Source organism: Nerophis ophidion, linkage group LG05 (genome assembly GCF_033978795.1).
Source record: "Nerophis ophidion isolate RoL-2023_Sa linkage group LG05, RoL_Noph_v1.0, whole genome shotgun sequence".
In the NCBI taxonomy this organism is placed as follows: domain Eukaryota; kingdom Metazoa; phylum Chordata; class Actinopteri; order Syngnathiformes; family Syngnathidae; genus Nerophis; species Nerophis ophidion.
The window spans coordinates 58039898-58050033 of record NC_084615.1 but is presented as its reverse complement, the minus strand read 5'-3'; the positions used below and the strand labels follow the sequence as shown (position 1 = coordinate 58050033).

General features: G+C 39.5%; 1 protein-coding gene across 1 annotated transcript; it reads right to left on the bottom strand.

Annotated features, from left to right (window-relative positions):
- On the bottom strand, positions 1 to 7023 carry igbp1 (immunoglobulin (CD79A) binding protein 1). Its single transcript, XM_061901610.1, has 3 exons — positions 6526 to 7023; positions 4094 to 4420; positions 1 to 510 (listed from the first exon to the last, which is right to left on the bottom strand). Exons 1-3 carry the CDS (start codon positions 6979 to 6981, stop codon positions 253 to 255), a joined length of 1041 nt encoding a protein of 346 aa, XP_061757594.1. The 5' UTR covers positions 6982 to 7023; the 3' UTR covers positions 1 to 252.
- Positions 7024 to 10136: the final 3113 nt, after the last annotated feature.

The window sequence follows — 10136 nt, the reverse complement described above, 5'->3', positions numbered from 1 at the left end:
TGTTATTTTCTTAATTTAATCTGCCGTAGCTTTAATTGTTCAAAGTATAGAACACACAGTTAAGAATACTCAAGAAACATACATACAGTATATGCAGTACATTGGATCAATGACTGGTACACATCAATTACAATAAAGTCTGATGGATGAAAAGTTCCTATTTTTGTTGTCATTTGAGGTTTAGGACTTCATGATTCCTAAATGGCTGTTGTTATAGTTATTATTGACCAACCAATCACGTTTTGCTGACTTTTAGCCCATATTGTGACGATTTCCATAACCTCTGCGATGATCATCCTTCCAGTCGTCCCACTTCCTGGCTTTCATCACACTTTCTTTATCATCCTTTTGCTCTTCTTCCTCTTCCTCTCTCGAGTGAGCATCTTCTTCTGCAGCGAGCCTCCTAGGAACACCTTGATCAGGTAGAACTCCATGTTTGCTATGCTGCTCGTACCAGTCATCCACCGTCATGGTGGGAAGACTGGGATAACCTGCGCCAAACACTTGGGCCTGTCAATCACACACAAGTCACATATACACACCATTATACACGACTGTAACCCTTATTAATGTGTATCATGGCAACATAAATATATGTACACACACACAAATGTAAGTTATACATATCAATTGATATACTATATAGTCTATAATTTCTGTACTATTGACCATAAAAATGTTTAAAAATATCTCAGAAATCACAAAAATGTTGCGCTCTGCTTTATTTTACAAAAAAACAAAAACAAAAAACATGTGCCTCCAAATCGCCTGTCGGGAGCGATACAGCTGGTCGCGCACCTGTTCGGAGTTGATACCCAGCAATAGTAAAGAGATAAAGTTGAAGAGGAACATATTTATCCACAGACTGGGTGTACTACCAGTCTGTGGTTGCCAGTGTTCTGTTCTACATGGTAGTGCGCTGGGGGGGCAGTACATCTAAGAAGGACAGCTCCAGACTTGAGAAACTGATCAGGCGGGCCGGTTCTACAATCGGAATGAAACTGGACTCACTGGTGACGGTGGCAGAGAAGAGGACTGTGGACAAACTAGTGAGCATCCTGGATGATGCCAGTCACCCTCTGCATAGCGTTATCAGTAGCCAGAGGAGCCTGTTCAGTGCTAGACTGCTTCATCCCAAGTGCAGGACTAATAGACTCAAGAACTCTTTTGTCCCACACGCCATTAGACTGTACAACTCCTCTCTGGGACGGGGGACGGGGGGTATTAGGATGACAGGGGATGCAAAACATTAACAGTGCAATACGTTTTCATAACATGGTCACTACTGCCTACTTTGTCTTGTTATATTCTTATTTTACTGTTATATTGTTATTCCCATTGTTTTTATTCTTTTTGTAATATTTCTCTATTTTGTTTCCTTTTAAACCCCCATTATTTACTTTTTACTTTAAATTGATCTCAACTCTGTACACTACTGCTGGAATTTTAATTTTCCTGAAGGAACTCTCCTGAAGGAATCAATAAAGTACTATCTATCTATCTATTAGACATTAATTAAGGCCTTTCTTGTTTGAGCCTGTGTAAACTACCCTCATTCTTTTGACATTACTACCGACAATAACGTCTTACGCCCGTGTGCGTCTTTGAACCTCCATTTGGAAATATCACCATAATTTATGTCACCCCACTACAATTCTGGAGAAATACTATACAGAAACATATTTACACACTACTGAGCCTTGAATCACCACCAACAGTGTACATAACGGGTTATTTTCTGTCGCATTTAAAAATCAACAAACTTGCATCAGCAATTAAAACATATCTTATGTGGTAAAATTTTGATTGCAAAAAAAAACATTAAATGTGAAAAAATAAATAAATAAAATATCTGAACTCACAATCTGTAGAACCCATTTGAGCTTTCGGGGTTGGCTGACATCGTCTCACAAGATGTAGTTTCTCTTTAAATATCCTTCTTGAAAATGGCCTTGCAAACATATGTGTTGTCTTGTCCCAATCATAAAATGTGCAGACGAGCCATAATGGCTGAGTCCTTAAAGTGTGCTTATCAAAAACATCCGGCTGTCGGCATAGCTAAACACGGCTATTGCGCATGCTTTTCACTGCTGTGGTATGCTGGGTAATGGAGTTCTTATGTTACCTAGCTCATAACATCAAAATACATATCTGCCATAGGCCAGCTAGCAGGCCCTTACTGACAACAACTCGTAATCTGATTGGCGGTCACAACTGTATGTCAACTGTATGTGCCCGTTCACTTACAGTGCACAGACGCTAGCGTTGTTGATTCTGAAGGCTTCGGGCAGATTTCGTACAACATGGCATAATAAAATAGCTGAATTCTGATTGGATTAAAAACTCAATAACCTAAAAACAACAACACTAGAAAGAGCATAATATGACATGAAGAGAATATGAATACTATTAGATATTTAGGGAAAGTCAATAAAAAAAATACTTTTATCTTTAATTATAAACCTGATTTCTGATTATGTTAGACCAACAGAGAAGGCCTTACTGGCCCTGACAGCCCACCACAGTGTTAAACATACTTGGCCAATAAAGATGATTTCATAAATATAAGAAAAAATATGTTACGATCAATAGTATCATTTGTTTTTCAAATGTATATAAAACATTTGCATTATTACCGTGTGGTGTTTGGATCTTAGTAAATCAGACCCTTTGTGTGGTGCAGAACAAACACTGCATATCACTCTGCACACACCATCTTCAATGTCAAATATGGTGGTGGTGTTCTGTCGATTTCCGCAGCCAGCTGCTACTGAGCATGGCCACAAAAACGCAAATATTTCAACTATTTTCCAGGAACAAAATACCCATCGAAAGCAACTCGTCCTCAAGTAGACGTCACAACACAAGTAAGTAATCATTTCAAATTATTGTATTGTCTACGTTTACGATGCGAAACAGCACATTTACTGTTTAAACAGGAATATTAATTGTACACTAGATGCCATTTGATTAGCCAACCCAAAAATATCAGGGGGTTTCACAAAGACCTTATACGTGTCTAATTATGCGAGTGGAGGAGCAACAACATTAGCATTTAAAATGTGGGAAATCTTTTGGGAAAATTTACAAAAATATCACATTAACTTGTCATATAGAAAATGCTCTAAAATCTTATATCGATTCATGGAGTTAATACATAGTAACATATATTTGAAACATTTTTTAAGCCAGCTGACATAATTTCTCTCGATGTTACAGAATCTATGACAATGTGTGAGCTGCTGCCTGCTCTTTTTTACATATGTAAGTATTCTATTTGTCAAGATATTTGCACAAACTTTGGATTTTTGGCAGCGATATCTTTTCTGTCGTCTTCATGTCCATCCATCTCTGCCGCATTGTTTTTTGACTGAATCATGAAACATGAAAATCGCAGCGCTCCTTTAATTTTTAGTGGACAGAGGCTTGTCGAGCGACTTGATCACTGTAGGAATGAAAACAAACAAAACTGGGCCAAGAGATGTCAGGAAAGAAGTTTAAAAAAAATTGGATTTCCTGGCAAAATTGGGAAGTTTTGACAGGTATGCAGAGGAGACGTACTGTAGGCAACTAGCATTGCATTAGAAAAAGGGAAAATGACTGTTGTCATATTGTATGTGGTGATGTATTTCTGTTTTAGTTGTAAATAAAGTTAAATCAAAATAAAAAGCCAATACTGCTAAAGAAAAGAGATACTAATATACGTCAAAATACCAAATATCCGTGTCAATAATAGAGCCCGGCCGATTGGGTAGGGACTTTAGCCGCGAGCAAAATTGCTACATTACGTTGAGGATGAACCGCTTGTTTACTTGTCGCGGTCAAATTTGCGTGACACCACTAGAATGCGTCATCAACATGCATTTACACATACATAACAATAGTATTAAAAGCACTATTGTCGGCCATATGTATATTGTATATTGTCTGTGTTGTGCAACTCCAGTGTTGACTCATTTTGAGGCGACAGTAAACGTACACTGTTATACAAGCTGTACACTGACTACGCTACATTGTATCAAAAATTTGTCCAGTGAAAAATGTTCACCGCAAGTGTCATGTACGCTAACAAGAAGTGTTCCTGCAGTCTCACCTGCATGGCGTCCTTGGTGAGGATGAAATTCTTCATGGGGGGTCTGCTTGGTCCAGCAGACGGTGTAACACCATGCTGACCATCCATATTTTTCAGAATTTCTATCTCCTGGTCTATGCTTTGTATTTCATCCAGACAGGCGATCACCCATTTGCGGACATTCAGCAAGTAAAAATCGCGGCTGGTTTCGTCGTCGGCGTGTCCACTTTCCACAGCTTTCTGCACATCAGCCAGTCTGGCTTCCAGCTCTTTCTTCTCACTATACCGCTGAATTTTAGCTTGTCTTTGTGCAGCCATGGCTGCCAAGTTTGATGTAGTGGGCATAGGCTGGGAAAAGAAGTAATATTGTTGTTAATAACAGCTGCTTTTTTACAGTACACTGTCAACTTTAGAAAAACGCCTTGTGAATATGGCTTCAGGATCACAGCCAAAAGGATAATTGTGATTATTTTTTTATTTTAAATTAAGTTTGGAGCTATCAAATATTTTTAGGAATCGATTAATTCCTTCGTTTGAGTAAGTAAATAAAACAGACTTTCTAGCCTGCATGCATATAATAGGGAAAATAGTTGAAATAAAACAGGATTTTTTTTTGATAACCTTTATTCTTTTTTCTTAATTGTGGGCAGGACTGACTTTATTTGCTTCTGCTTCTCTGGAAGGACAGAATAAACTGTTTGTGATTTGTTTTACGACCACTCTTCTTATCTTCTGATTAGACAGAGATTCGCAAGATCTCATAAAAGTCAGCACTATTTTGCTTCACGACGAAGCCGAAACAGAGAGGTGGTGGGGATTGCCGGACTGTGGATGGCTGGGTTGTTCTGTATTGGTTTTGTTAAGCAGCCGTTATGCATTCAGTGGAAATTAGGGGTGAGAACCATTCTAAAACCTTTCCAAATTGAAAACAGAAAAAGATACAGATTTAAACAATCAAATATTGATATGGCTCAACCCAGAACAATATGAAATGCTTATTTTGTCAAGTAGAGCAGTGGTTCTCAAATGGGGGTACGCGTACCCCTGGGGGTACTTGAAGGTATGCCAAGGGGTACGTAAGATTTTTTACAAATATTCTAAAAATAACAACAGTTCAAAATCCTTTAAAAATATATTTTTTGAATAATACTTCAACAAAATATGAATGTAAGTTCATAAACTGTGAAAAGAAATGCAACAATCCAATAGTCAGTGTAGACAGCTAGATTTTTTATGGACATGTTACATAACTATTGATGTTAAAGATTTCTTTTTTTGTGAAAAAATGTTTAGAATTAAGTTCATGAATCCAGATGGATCTCTATTACAATCCCCAAAGAGGGCACTTTAAGTTGATGATTACTTCTATGTGGAGAAATCTTTATTTATGATTGAACCACTGATTTTTCAACAGGATTTTAGTTATTTTTATATCTTTTTTTCCCAAATAAAAAAGAAAGACCACTACAAATGAGCAATATTTTGCACTGTTATTCAATTTAATAAATCAGAAACTGATGACACAGTGCTGTATTTTACTTCTTTATCTCTTTTTTTCAACCAAAAATGCTTTGCTCTGATTAGGGGGTACTTGAATAAAAAAAATGTTCACAGGGGGTACATCACTGAAAAAAGGTTGAGAACCACTGGAGTAGAGAACAGTGTTGATATATATGTATGTATACATATATATATATATATATATATATATATATATAATAATTTGAGTACCATATTTCCTTGAATTGCTGCCGTGGCGCTAATTAATTTAATACCTCTTCTCGCTCCTGCGCTTACCAAAGGCATGCGGTAAAAGTAAGCATGCGCTAATTATTTTAAAACCTCCTTTCACTCCGGCACTTACCAAAGGTATGCAGTAAAAATTTGAGTGTGATGTAAGCTTCAACCTTAAATCCTACTGAATAGCTCTTAATCTTCTTCCTTTGATGGGATTTCAAATTACCGGTATTGAAATCAGCCTCCTCCATTTTGAAAATGACGGCAGGGGAAGTGTCACTCGTGACGTCACGAGTTTGACCAGGCGGTAATACTAAGCATGCGCCAATTATTTTGGGAAGCAAGTTTGACCCGGCAGTAATTCAAGGCAGGCGCATACTATATGCCTTGATTAAAGTATTTAAGCTTATGTAGCACATTCAACAATACTGTTCTAATAATAACTGATATGAAATGTTCATATATTAACATTGCTATAGTCCAAGATTTCCAGCACTACTTTTTTAAAACGAATTGAAAACATTTAGTAAACGTTTTTTTATGTTATCATAAATGGGGAATTGTGTGTAGAAGTTTGAGGAATAAAAATAATTAATCGCCTTTTGGATTAATGCTGTCACAAGCGGAAAAAATTGAGTCGTGTGATTATTTTCCCGATGTAAAATATGGTTGTTTGCAATATGGTGAATGTGAATCTAAATACTTAGTGCACTTACTTTACAGGGGACGTTTTCTGCTGCACTTTCATTGACGGACTCTGGCAGATGAAATTGGGATACGTTATAGTCTTTGCATCTCTTCAAAAAATCCATAAAGTAAACGCGGGCCGCTCGCACTATCTCTAATCGTTTGTCTCGGCCGGTCTGCTTCATGGTGAGAGCTCCTAAGAGTGCAGGACACAGGAGATACTTCAAGTCTGCTGTGGCAACCTCGTCCAGTTCTTCATTGGGACTGAACAAGTTCAGCTGAGCCGCCATTCTGGACGTTTCTTCTAACATGTTGATGGCACGTTTAACTCGCACTTGAATACTGTTACAAGCGAGAGGGTCATTCGTGTTGTCTATCTCCACAAATGTCTTCCATCCTCGATCAAATAAGTCCGATAATTTGGGAGTTTCAGTGTCAGAAGTCTGGTCCTGTATAACACCGTTACTACTTCCACACGCCGCCATATTGGCTCCACTTCCGGCATCGGTCTTCTTCGTTTTGAGGACCACAACAAGATGGCTAATACTGCCATCTAACGGTAAGTATTTCTAGGCGCAGTCAAGGCGTTGAGGGGTTCCGGTTTGGTAACCGCAGGATTAGGTCTCTGCTTTTTGCAGATGATGTGGTCCTGATGGCTTCATCTGACCGGGATCTTCAGCTCTCGCTGGATCGGTTCGCAGCCGAGTGTGAAGCGACCGGAATGAGAATCAGCACCTCCAAGTCCGAGTCCATGGTTCTCGCCCGGAAAAGGGTGGAGTGCCATTTCCGGGTTGGGGAGGAGACCCTGCCCCAAGTGGAGGAGTTCAAGTACCTAGGAGTGTTGTTCACGAGTGAGGGAAGAGTGGATCGTGAGATCGACAGGCGGATCGGTGCGGCGTCTTCAGTAATGCGGACGTTGTACCGATCCGTTGTGGTGAAGAAGGAGCTGAGCCGGAAGGCAAAGCTCTCAATTTACCGGTCGATCTACGTTCCCATCCTCACCTATGGTCATGAGCTTTGGGTCATGACCGAAAGGATAAGATCACGGGTACAAGCGGCCGAAATGAGTTTCCTCCGCCGTGTGGCGGGGCTCTCCCTTAGAGATAGGGTGAGAAGCTCTGCCATCCGGGAGGGACTCAAAGTAAAGCCGCTGCTCCTTCACATCGAGAGGAGCCAGATGAGGTGGTTCGGGCATCTGGTCAGGATGCCACCCGAACGCCTCCCTAGGGAGGTGTTTAGGGCACGTCCAACCGGTAGGAGGCCACGGGGAAGACCCAGGACACGTTGGGAAGACTATGTCTCCCGGCTGGCCTGGGAACGCCTCGGGATCCCCCGGGAAGAGCTAGACGAAGTGGCTGGGGAGAGGGAAGTCTGGGTTTCCCTGCTTAGGCTGTTGCCCCCGCGACCCGACCTCGGATAAGCGGAAGAAGATGGGATGGGATAACGGTAAGTATCGCCACACACCCTTCATATTTTCTGTTATAGGAGATTCATGTGTATGTCATATGTGATTTGGAAAAACATTTGACAGTCAATCAGTCAATCAATGATTATTTATATAGCCCTAAATCACTAGAGTCTCAAAAGGCTGCACAAACCACAACGACATCCTCGGTAGAGCCCACATAAGGGCAAGGAAAACTCAAACCCAGTGGGACGTCGGTGACAATGATGACTATGAGAAACCTTGGAGAGGACCGCATATGTGGGCAACTCCCCTTCTAGGGCAGTGGTTCTCAACCTTTTTTCAGTGATGTACCCCCTGTGAACATTTTTTTAATTCAAGTACCCCCTAATCAGAGCAAAGCATTTTTGGTTGAAAAAAAAAACAGATAAAGAAGTAAAACACAGCACTATGTCACCAGTTTCTAATTTATTAAATTGTATAACTGCAAAATAGTGCTCCTTTTTGTAGTGGTCTTTCTTGAACTATTTGGAAAAAAAGACATAAAAATAACTAAAAACTTGTTGAAAAATAAACAAGTGATTCAATTCTAAATAAAGATTTCTCCACATAGAAGTAATCATCAACTTAAAGTGCCCTCTTTGGGGATTGTAATAGAGATCCATCTGGATTCATCAACTTCATTCTAAACATTTCTTCACAAAAGAAAAAATCTTTAACATCAATATTTATGGAACATGTTTACAAACAATCTGGCCGTCAACACTGAATATTGCATTGTTGTATTTCTTTTCACACTTTATGAACTTGCATTCATATTTTGCTGAAGTATTATTCAATAAATATATTTATAAAGGATTTTTGAATTGTTGCTCTTTTTAGAATATTTTTAAATAAATCTCACATACCCCTTGGCATACCTTCCAGTACCCCCAGAGGTATACATACCCCCATTTGAGAAACACTGCTCTAGGGGAACCGAAAGCAATGGATGTCGAGCGGGTCTAACATGATACTGTGAAAGTTCAATCCATAGTGGATCCAACACAACCGTGAGATTCCAATCCAAAGTGGATCCAACACAGCAAAGAGAGTCCCGTCCACAGTGGAGCCAGCAGGAAACCATCCCAAGCAGAGGCGGATTAGCAGCGCAGAGACAGCACTGATATTGTCTGTACTTATATTATATATATATCGTACTTATATATTACTTTATCACCTTGGATTGATATTACACAATTGCCTAAGGATTTGATTATATATTTTTTATGTACTTATTAATGGATACCTTGCCTTGAAATCATGAGTAACGGTGACAGGCAGACATTTAACTAATTTTACAAAGCTATTTTAGCAGTACAGTAAATAGCATATTTGGCATGATCAGATTGTTAAATGATAAATGGGTTGTACTTGTATAACGCTTTTCTACCTTCAAGGTACTCAAAGCGCTTTGACACTACCACATTCACCCATATACACAGATTCACACACTGATGGCGGGAGCTGCCACGCAGGGCGCTAACCAGCACCCATCAGGAGCAAGGGTGAAGTGTCTTGCTCAGGACACAACAGACTGGCGAGGTTGGTACTAGGTAGGGATTGAACCAGGGACCCACGGGTTCTGCACGGGCACTCCACCACTGCACCACGCCGTAATCTTTGCTATTTGGGCTTATTGGACCCTAATTAGAATAAAAACTAATAATCATCTTTTTATGTTATGTACTTAGTCCATAAGTACACAAACATGTACATCATGTTTAGTTACATTAATTGTTAATGATAGCCCAGCACTTAATGCTAATTCTTATTTTTACACTTATTTTTTCAAATTGCATTGTATGTTATACTCTTCTGACACCACCAGATGGCAGTATAAGTGTCCACATAAGCGTCCATAGGACCCCAATTCAGTAGTGTACCTGTACACAATTTTGGACATAAGAACTAAAAAGTTCTGTCCACGCATGTGGCCACAAAGCCTTTAGAGCAGGGATGTCCAGAGTGCGGCCCGCAGGGAATTTTTTAACGGCCCAACGGCACGTTCTAAAAATACGGTTAAAAAAATACAAAACACAGTGGTATAAAGGAGCAAACAGGTGAAATTTAACAATAAAATGTTGCAATTTTGACTCTTATAACACAAAGCTGCCATGCAGGCTGTTTCTTTCTTAAAACAGAAATAATTAATCAAAATCAATGTCATTATGAATTATTGACCTATTCAAGGCT

What these genes read in the sequence shown, in the direction of transcription:
- igbp1 (XM_061901610.1), bottom strand. Translation starts at nt 6,981, where the DNA reads ATGGCGGCGTGTGGAAGTAGTAACGGTGTTATACAGGACCAGACTTCT. An exon ending in CAGAAAACGTCCCCTGTAAA is followed by an intron (nt 4,421 to 6,525) that starts GTAAGTGCACTA and finishes TTCTTTTCCCAG; the next exon opens with CCTATGCCCACTACATCAAA. An exon ending in TCACCAAGGACGCCATGCAG is followed by an intron (nt 511 to 4,093) that starts GTGAGACTGCAG and finishes TGTGATTGACAG; the next exon opens with GCCCAAGTGTTTGGCGCAGG.